This window comes from Megalops cyprinoides, unplaced genomic scaffold (assembly GCF_013368585.1).
Source record: "Megalops cyprinoides isolate fMegCyp1 unplaced genomic scaffold, fMegCyp1.pri scaffold_27_arrow_ctg1, whole genome shotgun sequence".
Classification (NCBI taxonomy): Eukaryota; Metazoa; Chordata; class Actinopteri; order Elopiformes; family Megalopidae; genus Megalops; species Megalops cyprinoides.
This window is the reverse complement of record NW_023494723.1, coordinates 125,850-144,321: the sequence shown is the minus strand read 5'-3', so window position 1 is coordinate 144,321 and position 18,472 is coordinate 125,850. Positions and strand designations below refer to the sequence as shown.

The following is an 18,472-nucleotide window of genomic DNA, read 5'->3' as shown; positions in this document are numbered from 1 at the left end:
AAGCTAAAATTAGCTAGAATTTTTCCAATCTATTGTTCTGATCGCACCGGTTTAGCATACGCCCTAAACGGCAAATCACACCGGTGTGGCCGTATACACGAAAGAGTGGATTTCCTTGAACTTTAATTCTAATTCAACTGAAAAACAAATTTAAAAAAAATTAAAAATGAGATAAATAAAATAAATTATACAATTCAATAAATCAATATTATTTATATTTAATAAATAATGTGGCACAATAATCGTTTTATCTCGATTATCTTGTTTCCATAATCGTTGGTAGCCAAAATCGTAATTGAAAATAAAATTTGATTAATCGCCCAGCCCTAGGTCTGGCGGTTGTATACAAGCCTACCAGAGGTTCTGGTACACATGCAGAGTGCGGTAGTTATGCGGAAATCAATAAATGCTTGCAAAAAAGCACCATGTTTGGGACCTGGAGTGGCCACAGCAACCTAGTGTGCCGCCATCTTGGGATCAGTAACTCAGTAATCAGGTCCCTGCTAAATAAACTAATAAATTAAACTAAACTACATATAATCGTGCTTGCTGTTGAGAATAACAGACAAAGTGGTCTTCACTTTTCAACTGAGTGTGAGTCAAGAATAGCAATGTAACTTCAAGCAGTCTTTTGCTGTCTCTGAAGGCTCTGTTTTTTCATCTGAAAATAACATGAAACTTCAACACCCATATACAATACAGAAGCTCTATTATGTTAGAATCAAGGGACCAGTAATGAGGATGCAGGAAGAATATTTTGTGTTTTCCTGAAAGAAAAGTAACTATTCCTTTCAACTGCCAGTGGTGTAAATGAAATGAATAATTTAAGAGCAAACAGAACACTGGGTGACTTTTCTGTCCGTTCTTTAAAATCCCTGCTCTCTATTTCCCCCTTGTGGCAGGTGATAGACGTGGGCTCTGGCAAAGGCTACCTGTGCTCTTTCCTGTCGATGCGGTATGGCCTTAAAGTTTATGGCATAGACTCATCCAGCTCCAACACCCATGGAGCACAGGAGCGGAACAGAAAGCTGAAGAGGTTCTCCAAGGCATACCGGAGGCATGGCAGAGCCAGGCTGCAGGGAGGCGGAGCTGTGGGCAAGGGGAAGGAGGGCAAAGGGACACAGGGAGAGAGTGACAGTACCACCGGTAGTGGACTGCAGTCAGACAGAAATGTGGAAGGGTTGGTGCCAGTACATGAGGTGACTGTTGTGGAGGTACCCTTCGTGGAGGTGCCCACGGACTCACCTGCACCCTCTGAAGATGAGGAGGCCCTGGCAAGCGCATGGTCCATGGATCTGGGTGGCCCCGACCCAGAAAACCCATTCATTGGCATCCTCTCACCTGAGCTGTCAGAGCAGCCCTGCCCTCGGGTTCCCCCAAGCGAGCTGAGTGCTGAGGAGAGAGAGAGGAGGAAGCGGGAGAACCTGGAGAGGAAGAGTGCCAGGGGTGGCAGCGATGGTGCCCTGTACTCACCTCTGACCTCCTATGTTACTGCGGAAACTGAGCTTCGTGACATTATCACAGAATTGGAGGTACCTTACAGGCTTCATTTGCATCAGCAATGCATCCTCTGTAATCAATGATATATTGTATATAGTATAATCAGCCTAGGGCAGACAGTACTCCAAGAGTTCTGTTAAAGCAGTTAGTCAGACTTATGTTCATCAGGGAGTGCATCAATGAAACAGTTACAGCTCTTGCTCTGTTATGCTTTTCTCTCCATTAAAAACGATAGCAATGGTGCATTCTTTGTGAAAGGGGATTACCTCTTTCTCTCTTCTTCTTTTTTGCTCTCCTTTACAGTTTCCAGGGTGTAATTACCCTTCAGAACTGAAGGTCGCAGTGTCCCCATTTATTTTCAGAATATTCAGTTTGACTCCTAAGTGAGTTTATTACATTCTGATGTCAGACTAGTAAATTACATGTTTTTTTCAGTGTTTTGGCAAAGGTTTGGTTGTATTTTGTACTTTGTCATGGCCCTCTGTGCTCAGAGACACGTTCATGCCTGTAGGCAGATACACACACAACACATACACGCACAGACATACATGCATGCATAGATTTTGGGCTGCAGATCAGAGCCACTAATGAAGCTGTAAGTCTCTTCGTATTTCACTGCAGTGACCCCAAACCGCAGACCCACCACTTTGATTCATGAATCTGGTGTAAAGGTATATCTTTACATTTGCCAAAATGTACCATTTGTTGGTGGTGTCAGTTATTTCCTTTATGAGCAGAATTCAGCACTAGATTCGGTTTATAATTCACAGCTGTGCAGTGACAGGGGTGCAGTCAGAAGATGAGCCGTGCCTCTGCCTTCCTCACACACACTTTCCAATGGCTGCTCCATCATTCCAGAAATGCAAGAAGAGCCTTCTGTGAGCCCAAACTGTACTACATTACATTAATTTTCATTTAACAAATATTTTATTCATTTATTCAGCAGGATATTTACTGAGGCAATTGTGCATTAAGTACCTTGCCCAAAGGTACAACAGCAGTGCCCCAGTGAGGAGTCAAACCAGCAACCTTCTGCTTATGAGCACTGCTCCTTACTATTACGCCACACTGCTGGCCAAAACCACGCCTGTATTATTCAATAGTACCTGCTTCTCTTTCTTGTGGTCTCAGATGTGGCCACACTGAAAAGTTCTCCCATTCTTTGATTGTTCTTTGAGTGCTCCTAGATGTCCATGTTTCCCCTCCAGGATGCACTTGTGGTGGGCCTGCACACGTGCGGGGACCTGGCCTCCAGCACACTGCGCATGTTTGTGTCCAGGCAGGAGCTGCGGGCTGTCTGCAGTGTGGGGTGCTGCTACCACCTTCTGTCGGAGGAGTTTGATCAGCTGAGGCAGGGCAGCCACGCAGGTAACCACAGAGGTAACCGCATTCAGTTCAAACAGGCTGTGGCGTTGATTGTTTTTATTTGATTGAGCTTATGTCACTGTCATTGCATCTGATTGGTTGGCTGAAGTGTGTACGTGTGCAGTGTTTATGCTGCATTAAGATACACCTCTTATGCTGGAGTGGAATAATTTCACCCGATTGGACAGTTCAGGACCGCTCCCCACAGACCTCATTCCAGAGGGGAAACACATGAGAGATTTACCCAGCATATGGAATTCCCAATTTGTCAAATAAAACAAACCAACATGGAAGTAACAGATAGTGAGAACAAGACAATGCTGAACAAGTACTATGGAGCTTCCCACATTTCTAAGATGATTATTGTATTTAATAAAAGTGTGTACCTTATTCAACCAGGTGGTTTTTATGCCCACTTGACATCTAGCAAACAGCTGAAAACTGGCCAAAATTCTGTCTGCAAGTTACAGGGCTTGACATTTACTTTGAAATGTGGTTGTCCAGCTGGGAAACCAGTCTTCAGTTTCTGGAATGGACAATGTGGTTGCGATGTTTTTATACAAATTAATTTAAACCCTCTAAACCCCTGCAATGGTAGATTGCTGACAGTGAACTCTCACCTAAATGTTTTGGCTAAATGATGAAGTTCAGCTGTACTTTTTGTTGTCCTTTTTATTGCAGTATAAGTGCATCCATGCTTTGGCTTATTCTCTATGAGCCACTAACTCAAAAATATCTAACCTTGTCAAGGCTGTTTAGGAGATTAAAAAATGGAGGCTTGTAGATTTATTCCCTCAAGTTCAAAACTTTCGTTTACAATAACAAACCATGGTCACAATGTAGCAATTGCCTAGAGCAAAGAGATGTAGTGTATGTAGCCTGTTTCTTAGCTATTAACCTATTTTGTCTGTAAAAAAAACAACACAAAATAGCCTAATGTGTGCAGTGCTTTCCCTGTCAAAAATGTTATTTGACTACCAATAACTTCACCAGTATGCACACATTTCTGAAAAAAATTCTCAACACTTGAATAAAGTTGAATGTAAGGTAGCTCTCTAGAAATAAAACTAACTAAAAGGTTAGTTAGCTAAATAAAATCTGTTTGCCTCATCAAAGTACGGGCCAATACACAAAATATGGGCACACTTGCAAGGTAGCTTGCTTGCTCCTGTCAGTAGCTTGGTTGAGTTGAAGATGCTGCAGTTTAACCCTAAAGCAACCAACACGGCAGTCTGCTCTGTTTTAACTGGCAAGGACTTTTTGTTCGCTTGCTGACAAGACAGAGTACTACAACAATTGCGCACACAGTGTTCACAAGGTCAGTTGTCAGCAATGTTAATTTTGTTGACGAAAACAGACGAAATATGTTCGTCAACGAACCTTTTCCCACGACGAAAACGAGACGATAACGAAATAAAAACCCACCTTTTGAAGGAAAAACTGTGACGAGTTATAGAACAATTTTCGTTGACGAATAATAACAAAACGATAGTGTCAGAGACAGGCGAATGGACAAGCAATAATAGCTACTACACACACACACATATATTATACCTATACACATATTGTGTGTGTATATATATATATATATATATATATATATATATATATATATATATATATATTAGTAACAGTATATTAGTATTATTATTAGTATATTAATAATAGTAGCTATTATTGCATTTTATAAATTATATATATATATATATATTTTTTTTTTCTTTCTTTCTTTTTTTTATCAAATTACGTGCAGTGCAGGCACTCACTTTACAAAAGATGCATAACCGTGTACTGCATGCTTATGATTGGTTGATACACAGGTCAAGGTCGTGCTGCCCTGCCAATGGAACACTCGGAAAGGAAAAAAAAGAGCCGATTTATGGAAAATTGTAGCTGTTTCACTAGTGCTGACAATAAAACACAATGCAGACCGAGCGGGTACAAAATCGGTGGGAAAACAGTACATACATCGAGGCATTTGAAGACGCACTTACCAGAAATATATGATAGGCTAAGTTCTATACCTATCAAAATCAACTTAAAGGCTTGACTGTTAGCTAAAAGCAGACGGCTATCTTGTCTTGTTCACTCGACTTGTTAACGTTAATTGTGCATATCGGTAGGTAAGTTGTTTGGGTGCAGGATGAATGTTAACATTACATGAACAACCTACTTAGTCAATGTAACATGGATATCAATAACTAGGATATCCAGCAATGCTAGCGTTGTTCTCAGCTAGGTCCTACACTGTTAGACAGTGGAATATTGTCTTTTTTCACGTAGTCGTTAGGAACAGTATTGCAAATGAAGCGGTGGCCAATAGGAGCCTACTTGTCAGTGTTTAGGTTAGCTGGCCACCGCAATAGCGATCATCGGCGCTGTTTGTTTACAGGTCAAGCTAGTGTACAATGTCCTAATACGCTTGTGTCTTGTGAGAGATATTGTAAATTCATAACCATTATTGTAATCTTAGATTGTTTTCATGTACCATGCAAATATTATGCTAGTTAGGTTTTATTTCTGTGTCCGCTTCCATTCACGCTAATCCTTGTGTGAATGTGGCAACCGCAAATGAGAAGCACCACTCTGATAATAGCCTGCCTGCGTTTTGCTCGACTCCGTTCTGGGTTGAGACTACTGCTAATGCTATGTTCCAGATGCACAGTGACAATTCCTTTATCATTAAGTCTCGTGTCCCTTATTTGTCCAGCACTATAGTCTGTCCTTGATGGTCATTTGCACATTGCACTATTCCAAACATATAAATGACTTAATTATACTATATTTGCACTGACTTTGTCTTAAATTGTGGGTAGGTTATATGCCCTGAGCATACTGTAGCCGACTTCATTGTAGTTGTTTGTAGTTGTTTTTTTGTGATTTGCACTGCAATGATAAACAACCGAGTGCAAAAGAATATTCTTAAATTAAATAAATGCCAGATTTATTTGACAAACAGCCAAAGAATAAGTCATATTCCTTCTACAGTGCAAAAGACACGTATTAGATCTTTATACAACTGAGAATACAGTGCATGACAACCTTTCTGGATGTTGCTGTATTATAAAATGCATCAAGTTTAGGCTACAGTTAGAAGTCCCTGGCCCTGAGAAGAAAACCTAAGGAATGTAGCTGGCTTAAGAACATCTGTGTAGGGCTGTGACGGTAATGATTTTTTCTTCCCGCGGTAATAAAGCAACAAATTACCCCTCCGGGTCAGGTGCAACCCGTTACGCTTGTACAGGTCAACCCTGTTCCATATAAGTTACATTCAAACAGGTTAAAACGAAATTTGCCCTTCAGCACATCTACGTTTGCCACGCCTTTCAATAATTCAGCCAGGTAAATATCCGTGCTGCAATTACGGAAGCAAGTTGTGGTCAAACTTGATAATATGATTAATTTGCGTTAAAACATTAACGCGTTAAAGTTTCCAGATTAATCGCGAACGAGCTTTAACGCGTTGACGTTGACAGCCCTAAAGTAAATAAGTAATGCGGTAATGAGCTCAACCCCGCGGTAGGCGTGATGCATTGCGGTGATGCGGTTATCATCACAGCCCTACATCTGTGTGCTTGATGAAAGGTCACTGTAATGATTTAATAAAAAATGCAAATTGGCTAAAATGTGACAAAAATGCATTTGCCTAAAATTAGACTAAATCTTCTATAGTTTCCATCGACTACAGCTAGACTAAAACTAATAATAATTTAAAAGATTAAATGTGACAAAAACTAATATGTATGTTAGTCAAAAGACCAAGACTAAATTAAAATTAGCTGCCAAAATTAACACTGGTTTTCAGAGGAAAACATGTTACCAGATTTTAAGGAGGACAGGAGGCTGTACTATTTTATTATCAGTTCTGCAGTGTTGAGAGAGAAAATTGTGAAAGCAAATCTCTGTTGAAAGGCAGTGAGAGGGGAAGGTATTTTATTTAAAGTGGAAAATTAGTTGTGTCACAGGTTAGTAGTAAACCATGGCTTGCTGGTATTTTGTGCAAGAATTGCCAAGCATGTAGCTGGAGACATCTGTCTTGGCTCCTAAAATCCCAGGCCCAGACATAACTTGGGTAAGTTAAAACATTATCTTTTTTAACTTTAATTTGGCCTACATCCTCCCAGATAGCCTTATACAGCCCACAGGAGTGAAAACATGGGGAAAGAAAAGTTTTCATGCTTGCAAAGCTTGGAGATAAATGTGGCATGTATAAATGAGATGCAGGTGTCAAGGGCCCCATAAGATAAATAGTTTAATTTAACACTTTTGTTAAACTCCACAAAACCCACATTATGATTTTTAGCTTGTGACCAGAAGGCAGCTGAAACTTTGCCTCCCTCTCGCATTTGCAGTTATGCATCTGTAGCAGTTTAACCTTAGGGATACAAACCTCCTGACTCCTTACTCCAACTTCTTACCATAAACATGCAGCTTCACCTAGGCAGTGTGTTTTGTAAGGAAAATGCACAGATTTTATGTCCAATGGCACACAGTCTCCTTAGATCTGCAGTTTTTTTCTGTTTTGGATTGAAGCATTGTTACAATAGCCAAGGCCCTGCCACACAACAGCATGGGGTTATGGAGTAGCATGGTGTGAATTGTGATGCAAAGATTGACATGAAAAGCTTACGCTTGGATGTGTATATAAAGTGTCGGAGCAAGATCCCGCTTCTGCTACCATGTGCGATACTCTGGTTCAGGAGGCTTCAGGTCTGACTTTCTCAAATCTGCTATCTGATATTGGCCCTACCTTTTGTTGAGAAGGAGTTTGCTCTTGATAGTGAAGACATCTGGGGTGAGATCACAGGATTTGAGGTAAAATATGACAGTTGATGGATCTGTTTTAATCTCTCTTGTGCTAATATTTGATTTATGATAGTCCCCCACTCGTAATTGCATTTATTATCACAAGTCGTACAGCAGATTCCTGTATTGCACTGTAGTAGAGGAGATGTTTTGTTTTCAGGCTTAAGTGGTGGTTTAAATGTTTTGTACATATCCATATGGCTTTGTTAATAACTAGCCTAATACTGCATCAATTAAGAAGCATGTGTAGTATTTTTAAAAGGCTTGTGAGTGTATCACATGTACAACTGAATGTCCTAAAATGTCTACACTTCAAGACAAGCAAATATTTCTCAGTTAACAGGTATGGCCTTACAGTGTTTCTCATATACTTTAGATGATTTAAATCTTGTGTTGCTTGAATAACTATAGTAAGGACATTGTTGAATGTAGTGTAATGAATCTTCTGTAAAAATGTCTCTTCCAGCCATGTAGGTCCACACATAGGAGCTGTAGTGCTCACTGCTGGCTCATGGTACTTTTTCACCATGTCATCCCAGAATTTTAAAATTGCAAAATTCCAGCTTTGCTGTGTTCTTTGATGGTCTGGCAATAAATAATTTGTCAATTCATTGATCTGACAGCCTGTCAGGTAAAATAGTACATGATTTGTCTCATGGGTCAGATGAAATTTTTATGTTGTTATTTTGATTGTATTATGTTCATTACAAGGTTAGGTCATAATTAGGACACAGAGTTTTTCCTGACCATGGGAGCTGAGAGGCCTTTAACCTTTATTTCCATCATTATCTTGTAGGTGTCACTGTAGACGCTCAAATCTCAGCAGTCATCAGGAAATTGGCACAGGAACATGACCGATTATACAATTGGATTATGAAGAGCTTGTCAGCAAAAGTCAATAATATGATTCAGTTTAAAGGAAATGTCAACAGAGGGAGACATGGGTGCATGAACTACATTAAAAATAATCACAAAAAGTGAAAGAGTGCAACGGTACCTGCCTGATGAACTGTACATTGACTAGAATCATTAGAAATTCTGTAATTTATCAAAAAAGCACTGAAAAGATGGACATTTAAAATGTCATAAACAAAATAAACAAATATAAACAAAACAAACATAAAAATAAATAAAAGCTATCGTTTGCATGGTTTAGTGTACTTCAGAGTTTTGTTTAATTGGCTATGTAGAGGTTTACTTGCATGTATGTGGTATCTGTTAGCAGTATATTTGGAATGGTGTAGTCATATATCTGTAGTTATATAAGCAAGTTTACATATGTCTAGTTGTCTAGTTTTTTTTGTGTGGACTACAAATGGATGAATGGAGAGCAGTTCTAGCAAATAGTGCATTTACCCTCAGTGAAATACTGTATGGTGTCAGAAGGCTAAGATAATGTGAGCTACGTGATTAAGGAATTCTGTGACATTCTGCTAGGATTATTGCTAATTCAGTAATCTGACTTGTAATGCCTACATCTTGGACCTTGCAAACAAGATGTGGCCAAATAATTTCAATCACGAAACTTCACGTGATTGTCTTTGGCTGTTTGCCTTACGAGCATTGAAGCATGAAATTTAAAAATTTAACATTGATGTTATTCTTTTTAGTGAAAAGTTTACTTTGTTGCATTGTTTCCCTACTGTCAAGCAGAACTGGCGCATGGTAAAGTGTTATCAGACTTTCGCACCGAAGCCAGGCAATCATCACAATGTGGTTGGTAAATTTTAGCTGGTCATCAGTCACTACCCCCCCAGGTTCCAAGTCGTACGGTGATGTCATGCTGGATCGACAACAGGCTGGCTGAGATGACTAGGAGCTCAGTCTTGGATATGTTGAGTTGAAGGTAGTGCTCCTTCATCCAGGCTGAGATGTCTGAGAGACAGGCAGATATTCGTGCTGAGACCATGGGGTCATCAGGTTGGAACGAGAGGTAGAGCTGGGTGTCATTGGCATAGCAGTAGTTGGAGAAGCCATGCACCTGAATGATCGGGTCCAGTGTGGTTGTGTATAGTGTTACGGCCAGACTCCTACCAGAGGTGACTACAGGCAGTCACAGGGCAGTTGGCAGGACAAATACTCCGCACATAATAATACAACAACCCGGCTACTCACTCTTCCGAGTTTGGTCCAGCCGGGCAGAAGACGCAGCGGCGAGTGCTTCGCAGTTGAACTGGCTGAACAGTATTTATACAGATTGGAGAACAGATAGTTGGAGAGATAGCAGTGCACAGGAGTTTTAGAAAGAGTGGTTTGAGAGAGGGAAGAAAGTAATGTGGAGTAAAGAAAAGTATGGAGATCTGGAGATCGGTGCGCAAAAGAATGAAATAAAACGGTGGGGACCGGCCAGTCTGCAATAGACCGTCGGACCGGCTCCACCGTCCTATCCAAAACAACCAAAACAAAACTAGAAAATAAACTCGACAAAAAATGCACCACCGTCTCACGAACTTTATACCTAAAGCTGCTCTTAAACACAAAGTGAGACAACAACTAAATTCGCACAATATAGTACGCTGGTACTCACTCAAATTCCCCCGACTGTGCTTGCCGCCATAGACGTTTAAATTACCCGAGGTGCACAAGTTCGTGCCCCCGTGACCCTGACGTCATGTGACCCCTAACCCTTACTTCCGTGCACCCTTTTCCTGACGTCATGTGGCATACCTGTAACAATAGTGAGAAGAAGAGGGGGCCAAGCCTCAAAGGGCCTGATCCCTGAGGTATCCTGGTGGTTAGCCAGTGGGACTTAGACTCAACCCCTCCAAGATACTATATAATACATATATGGGACGACATACTCAACTACAAAATACGATGCACCTCTCGATACAGGGGTTCACGATACAATATCATAAAAAAAGAAGATGAAAAAGTTAGCCTGAGTAAACAATAACTATTTATTACTTTCCTTAAAACAAAATATAAAAACAAAATGTTTGGGACATTTTATCAGTGGCTTATTTCAATGCATGGTAAGTTTGGCTGGACACTTAAACATTGTAGGATGTTGGGCAGGATATGGACATGTTAGAGGAAGAAAAATCAGCAGTTGAACAAACAACTGCTGCTTTCCTATTTCCATCTCTAGCCTCTCTCTCTCTAGGTTGTCTAGCCTGGCCTATGATATGGACATGTTTTTTTTTCCAAAAAAATCAACATATCAACATTTTCTGGTAGTATCTGTGATCTTTGAGTGCTAACAATGTCTCCTGCTGTGGAAAAGACATGCTCACTAGGTACTGAGGTTGCTGGAATACAAAGGGACACTTTGGCTAGAGGGGCAAGCATAGGGTAAGCATATGCGTTCTCTTTCCACCACTTCAGTGGACTGCTGTTGAGTGGAATAGGGGTCCCACCCCTGTATGAGAGCATCTCTCTTTCAGTCCCAATGTTGGACTGCACTCTCCAAGGAGATCGTCCAGTGCTGTCTTCTTTGGTGGAGGAGGTTGTGTCAGTTCTGCTCTCTGTACTGTCTCCACTAGGTCCAGTTCTGCTCCCTGTGCTGTCTCACTCTCTCTCTCCCTCTCTAGCTCTGCTCCCACTGGTGTTGAAACACTTGCTCCCCTGTCGTATCTTTCCTTCTCAGTAGCACTGGTCTAAAACAAAATAGAAGCAGAAAACGTCTATTTTTCTAAATAGAAAAATGAACTTCTAAATTTCTATCAGTGATATAGCCTATACATTTTCCCGTCTTCCTATCCCATTTTTTCCATCCCTCTTTTACTCACACACCCCCTTATTTTAATGACCTGAAACGCTATTTAAAAATATTAAACATCTCTCTCTGAGAAGGAAAATTACAGAAACCTGAGCAGGCTTCTTAACAGAATGGTTGTACACACACAAAGGCTAAGTAGCCTTTTCCGTCAGTGAAAGTAATTACCTGATCGCATTGTAAATGTGGGCCTGCAGCTCTCTCGTACAACCGGGCATAGACAGACTCACGTTGCTCAGCATGTAGCTGTGCTCTCCTGAAGAACATAATTAGTGTCCCCAGAGTATCTGTCCAAAATTTCGCGGAGGATGGCGCTTTTCATGCTGGCCATGGTCGGGGAGTCATTTGCACTGGGTGACATGCACTGTTCCACCATCCACTTCAGTGGCAGAATTAGTGACACCGTGGGCTGTTTTTTGTTACATGCATACAACAGTTGTGGCCGTCTTCAGCGGCTTGAGTAGCTTCACAATGTCTTCTGCATCAGATAGGCCATTGCAATCGAGTATCGATGCAATCGATTTCTCTGAATGTCTGGGCTGCTCAGAGCTGCCGCCACAGCAGCTTGTTGTTCCAGATAGCGTTTGAGCCTATCATATGTGCTGTTCCACCGGGTTGGAACATCAGTGATGCGTTTATGCTGTGGCAGCTGGAACAGGGTGTGCTTGCTGGCCAACACTGCGGTGGCGGTGGAACTCCGGTGAAAGAATGTAGTGACTCTTCGCACACAGCCAAGTAAGCGACTAACATGGGCTACCTGTAATCCTCGCTGGGTAGCTAGATTGAGAGTGTGCGCTAAACACTTGATATGTGGCTGGAGACCACTTTCATTCACTGCGATGTCCATATTACGCGCATTGTCTGTGACAACAGCAGTGGTGTTATTTGGCCTTTCCAAGTCCCATTCTACAACAGCCGCTTTCAAGACTTCGGCTATGTTCACTCCGGTATGCGACTCGCATACCTGGCGAGTTTGCAGAACGAAACTTTCCATCTCCCAATTGTAATTGATGATGTGCGCTGTAATTGTTATTTAGCTTTGCGTGGCACGGGAGGTCCAACCGTCAGTGGTGAGGGAGATGCAGTCGACTTTCTTCAGACTCTGTCACGATTTGTTTTGTTTTTTTTGTAGAGATTGGGAATGACATTGCATGAAAAGTGTGCATGGGATGGAATATTATATTTGGGCTCCAGTGTGTTTTTCATTTTTTGAAATCCTTTGTTCTCGACAACTGAAAAAGGCCTCAGGTTGTGAGCCATATATTGCCCAATGCTTTTAGTTATCTCTCTTGGCCGCACACTTGAAAGAGGTAGAGTTGGTCCAAATGATTGTTTAAGTGTTGTCTGTCCCTTGCTGGCTTCTGTTTTATATCTTTGTGGTGGAGATGGTGATTCATATTGGTGGTGTTGGGCGTGGTGTACGGGAGTATGGCTTTGCATAACTTACACTTGTCAACGACTCTATTGCCGTCTTCTATTACCACTGGAAACCCAAAGAACTACCAGACAAATGATTTGAATCCAGGTGGAGCATCCTCAATTTCTATCTTCGTGTCCATGTTGACTAAATAAACTTAGCTGGTCAAATAGAGTGCTTTGATTCAGTGTGGTGTGCTAGGGTTATCTGGGAAATTTTGCACACGCAATAAATTGATGATTGCGACCCTACACATTCGTCAAACAGATGAGAATCGCTGTGAATGGAGGCTTGTGTGCAGTATATCATTCTCAGTGAATGTAACACTTTTTGGCCATAGTATATTAACTGGTAATAGGAAAGGCTTTTTTCATCTTTCATGTAAAACAATTTGTTCACATGCATATGTTTAGAGCGGGCTCTGTGGATTCAATGGTCTTTATTTCATCTGGATGGGCTGACAGTAGACAAATGATTTGATCAGTGTGTCCATATCATATGGATAACCATGCTGTCTCCTCTTTCAGGCTCTGGAGAGAGTGGCAGCTGGTCAAGGGGTAAGTGTTCTTGCTTGCAGTCAGGGTTTGATGGAAGCAAAATAATCATTTCATCTTACACAAATTTTGAAGTGTAGCTAATGGAAAATAAAATGCAGTTTATTTCGTGATACATTTTTCAGCAACACGATGCATTTTGTCCTGTTTTTGTATTGTAAATTTCGTGCAACCCAAGCCATATTGTGTGCAAATCGGCCCAAATTTCACAGCCTTCATATCTTGTCTTTACTGCATTCAGCTGTGTATTCTTGATCTCTAGGACGTAGTGCTGAGCAGTATATTGGTTCATCTGTTATACTGGTTTTAATTTCCTGTACGGTATGTATTTTTACCGCCATACCGTACCATAGCTGAAACAACTACAGCTGCGTTTTAACCGAACGCGAAATTTCGCTTCGCTTTCCTTGCATGGGTTTGATCGCTTGCCTGAAAAAATGAACAAGCGAATTTCGCGCCACGTCACAGTAAGCGTTTTTGATTGCCAACGCTGCTAGCAAGAGAAGAGAGGGGGACATGGCTTCTAGCCCCACTTGAAGGTGATTGGCTTTTGCCAGGCCAAATTTTCGCTCGAGTTGAACATTTTTTAACTCAAGCGAACCGATGCGAACGCTCATTTCGTCCGTTTCGCGTCGCTTGCAGTTTCGCCACGATTAACTCAGCCCATTCGCCTCCTGCCATAGACTTTTTATGCATTTGTATCAGTCGTAAATTTCACTTCCTGTTTGCTAAAAATGCAGATTTTCTGTAGTTTGTGTGCTTGCGAAAGCTACAACGTGAGATTATTTCATTAACAAGGATGGTGCTCATCGCTTTAAATTCCGTTAAATGATCATGATATATCACAGCTTTTGTGAGGTCTGTGTCCTAAACGTTATTGTTCATTGCACTCAACCTAACCTAAAAGTTTATTCTCAGTAATTTAAATCGATTTAACTAAATTTAGTTCCGTTTTGTAATTTGAATTTTGTAACACAAGAAAGCTATAATGTGAAACATTTAAGAGAAAACTTTGGGATTACTTGCCACTTTATTATTAAAATTGCCATCCTTGTTAATTAAACAATCTCATGCTGTAGCTTTCGCAATAGCACACAAAATAGCAGACAATCTGCGGTGTTTCGCGAGCGTAATCATTTATTCTAATTACTCGATTGGTGTCGATTATTCTGTTAATTATTTGTTTTATTGTTAATCAAGGAGGATAAAGGGGAACAGGTTGAAAGTAATGATAGATTTAAAGTTAGTGTTTCCGCTTCCCCTGTTTCCAGCTCACCAGCTGCCACTGTGTAACACTAATAATTTTATGTTTACAAAATTACACCACCGAACGGCATACTGGGTACAGCTCGCTAGCTAGCCAGGTAGCATAACAGTCTGTTAACAGCTGGGAGAGGCTCCGTCGCTATGGTAGATTAAAGAACAGAAAACAAAGATGAAGGATGAAGAAAGTGAGACCGGAGAATTTGTGCCCAAGAGAGGAGCTGTGTCTGCAGTTATAGTTTATAGGACTATCTTAAAATATTTTGTTTTGAAAAGGAAGCAATGTTAAAGTTGTTGGCATATCTGTTTTTTTTTTTTTTGTTCTGTTTTTACTACGTTGCAGTTAGAACAATAAAAATGGTTTACATTCTGCAACTGTTTCATGAATACTGATTTCTTCATATATTGTGTCATTTTACGGGGCCAAGCCAACCCTATTGTAATCAAAGCCTTCATTATATACATGATGAAATTAAAATGTTTTTATATTCTATGTACTCCTGACAGTAGAATAAGCCACAAACCTATATAAAGGCCCAGTCATGCAAAAAAATAAATAAATAAAAAATAAACGTGATATACCGTGAAACCACCAGAATCTTAGAAAATATCGTGATTTTTGGTCATACCACCCACCACTACTAGGACAGTTACTGCATCAGAGAACCTCAGCATAACAGGCATGGATAAATGATCAAGGTGGAGGCTTGCTATGCTGTTCTGTTATGAGGAAAAAGTGTGTTTTTCTGAAATGATAAGGTAATGCTCATTATGAAAAGTAAAGACAGATATTATATTTTCAGATCAACAGTAAGTCATAGCATCAGATGATGGTTAGAGAGCTGTATTCCTTATTTCCCTTGTTTTGGATAACTCAGACAGCACAAGGTTTACATATTTTACCATATTACTCATTCATATAGATGGATGCCCTTTCTTGCTTTGACACTTAAATGTTCAGATGTCTATCTGTGTCTGCCATATCAGTGTATTGGTATTTGGCTATTATTTTATTACTGTTACCTTATTTACATACATTATTGGCATTTAGCAGGTGCTGTTATCCAGAGCAGCTGACATAGATCACAGTTCTTATATTTTACCCATTTATACAGCTGGATATTTACTGAGGCAATTCTAGGTTAAGCACCTTGCCCAAAGATACAGCAGCAGTGCACCAGCAGGGAATCAAACCAACAATCTTTTGGTGAGGAGTCCGCTCCTTACCACTGTGGCACACTGCTGCTCCAACATATACAAACGCTTTGTCACAAACCTCACACCAATGCTCTGCCTCCTGTCTCAGCAGAACATCGCCGTGGTCCATGGGGGTTCCCCATGAGCCAGTTTCTGAGAGACCAAGCTGGCTTCTGTGGACGAAATGCCAGGATGTCAGCATGTCTGGTATGGTACGACACCGCTTTGCCAGCTGCACCAAGCCTCTTTTGTTAACTCCAGCACTGCCACGTGTTACCACTACCTCTAGTCCAGTTTAATCGATCTGTGTGCACTGTGCCATAATGTTAATATCCCCTGTCTTGTAGTCAGAAACATAATCTCATTTGATCTTATTTAAAAATCTCTCTATGGTTTGTATTTAGCCAGCTGTCGGGATTAGGGCTGAGCGGTACATTGACTTTTTAAGGTATATCGATATATTTTCAAACAAGATATAGGATGAGACAGTACCGTTTATATCAATATTTTTTGATGTTGCATTACATAACCCGTTTCTTCCGTAAAGCCGTGCCAGCATTTGCATCTCTCCTCCCTCACACTCGCCGCGCAACCTTGCCCCCATTCTCCCTCTGCGTCTGTGTGTAAACCCGGCCCCGCTTGCTCACAAGTTTTCCTGCAACATGGATTGCAGCTGTATATTTTCAAACAGGGAAGGAAACCCTGTCTTTGCATCACATTTTGATCACAGATCATTGCTTGTGACCAGGGTTTCCGTTAGCCGGTAATTACCGGTTTTTGCGTGGTAAAATTTATAAAAACCGATAAATTAAAAACTTGCCGGTCAAAATATCCAGTAATGATGCTCATACAAAACGTAGCTATAAGGAAGGCTTGTTTTATATTTATAACATGCTTATTTATGAGTTCAGCGAGTTGTACCTCGACTGGGCTACACTGTGTGCTGCCCGTGTCAAGCGTGCCAGCAGAGAAGGTCTTCTCTCTGCAGAATCGAATTAAGATGGCGCTGCAAAGTCGTCTGGAGGAGGAGAGAGTGACACGGCTTATGCGCATTGCAAGCTGCATAGATACATTGGACACGGCTGATGCGCATTGCAAACTGCAAAGACACATTGGACACGTTTGATTTCAAGTCGGCAGCAGAGGACTTTTGAGGTTTTGCTCATTTGTTTTGTTTTGTTTTTGTTCATTAAAACTGATTTGAGGTTGTTGTCATTCTTTCGTCAACCTAGGTGTATATTATATTTGCTTTTGTAACAGACTGTTATTGAAACGTGACCGGTAGACTAGGTTTCAAATTTGTCTGGTAAAATAATTTTTTTCCGGACACCAGACTGGCAAGAAATAATCCTAGCGGAAATGCTGCTTGTGACATCTCACATGTGGCTTTAACTTACAACTGAACATTTAGCCCACTACGTAGAAAATACCAAAATATATATTGTGTATTGCAAACCAGCCTAAAAATACCGAGATGTGATTTTTGGTCCATATTGCCCAGCCCTAGTCGGACTAGAGGAAAGACACATTCGTCAAACAGATGAGAATCGCTGTGAATGGAGGCTTGTGTGCAGTATATCATTCTCAGTGAATGTAACACTTTTTGGCCATAGTATATTAACTGGTAATAGGAAAGGCTTTTTTCATCTTTCATGTAAAACAATTTGTTCACATGCATATGTTTAGAGCGGGCTCTGTGGATTCAATGGTCTTTATTTCATCTGGATGGGCTGACAGTAGACAAATGATTTGATCAGTGTGTCCATATCATATGGATAACCATGCTGTCTCCTCTTTCAGGCTCTGGAGAGAGTGGCAGCTGGTCAAGGGGTAAGTGTTCTTGCTTGCAGTCAGGGTTTGATGGAAGCAAAATAATCATTTCATCTTACACATATCACATTAATGTTTCACTACGAAGGTCAGGGTTTGGAGTGTAAACTGGCGTTCATGAAACTACCAGAGGACATCAGTATTTGAAAAAATTGCCAAATGTTAGCATGTGCTGTAAGATGTCAGGATGCTTTTTGCTATGCATCATCATCTGTATTGCCAAGTCACAAAATGAGAAATGTACATGTAATAGGGAAATGCATGCAGTATTAAAAGAGGAAATGGTATAGTACTGTGCATCCATACCTAAAACTGTAAACTTTAAAATCCCTGAGTATAGTGAGGCCTTTTCAGGTTTGTAAATGGCATTGAGCTACAGCTCATGCTTCCACTAGGAAATTGCCACCTAATAACAGGTTGTTCATGTAGGTTTACAAGTGCGTGCAGCTACATTTTAATCAAGAGGTCTACATGTTTTTTGTGTCCAGATTGAAGTGGATGAGTTGGTTTGATGCTGCCAAGCCTGACAGGGTTATGGACAGACATAGTGGATCTGAGCCGCTGTTTCAGAATCAGAACGAATCAAAATGGAAGCCACTTCTCCCCTCCCCTTGCCTCAGTGGTAATTAGACTGAACTGGTGGTTCCTCCTTATATTACATTAGTTATTTAGCAGATTCTTTTACAGAGTGGGTTACAATTTATCCATTTATACAACTGGATATTTACTGAGGCAGTTGTGAGTTAAGTACTTTGCCCAACGGTACAGCAGCAGTGCCTGAGAAGGGATTCGAACAACCTTTCAGTAATGAGCCCTTCTCCT

At 40.8% G+C, this 18,472-nt stretch overlaps 1 protein-coding gene across 2 annotated transcripts in view; it reads left to right on the top strand.

Moving 5' to 3' along the window:
• mettl25 (methyltransferase like 25) overlaps positions 1-18,472 on the top strand; it is a 50,781-nt gene that overhangs the window by 11,738 nt on the left and 20,571 nt on the right. Inside the window, exons 4-7 of one of the 2 annotated variants that reach the window (XM_036520578.1) lie at positions 903-1,532; positions 2,709-2,868; positions 15,933-16,027; positions 17,621-17,650. In XM_036520578.1, the coding sequence (XP_036376471.1) occupies positions 903-1,532; positions 2,709-2,868; positions 15,933-16,027; positions 17,621-17,650 (915 nt within the window). Of the gene's footprint in view, positions 1-902; positions 1,533-2,708; positions 2,881-15,932; positions 16,028-17,620; positions 17,651-18,472 lie in introns of both variants that reach the window. The other variant, XM_036520577.1, reaches the window with a different exon arrangement.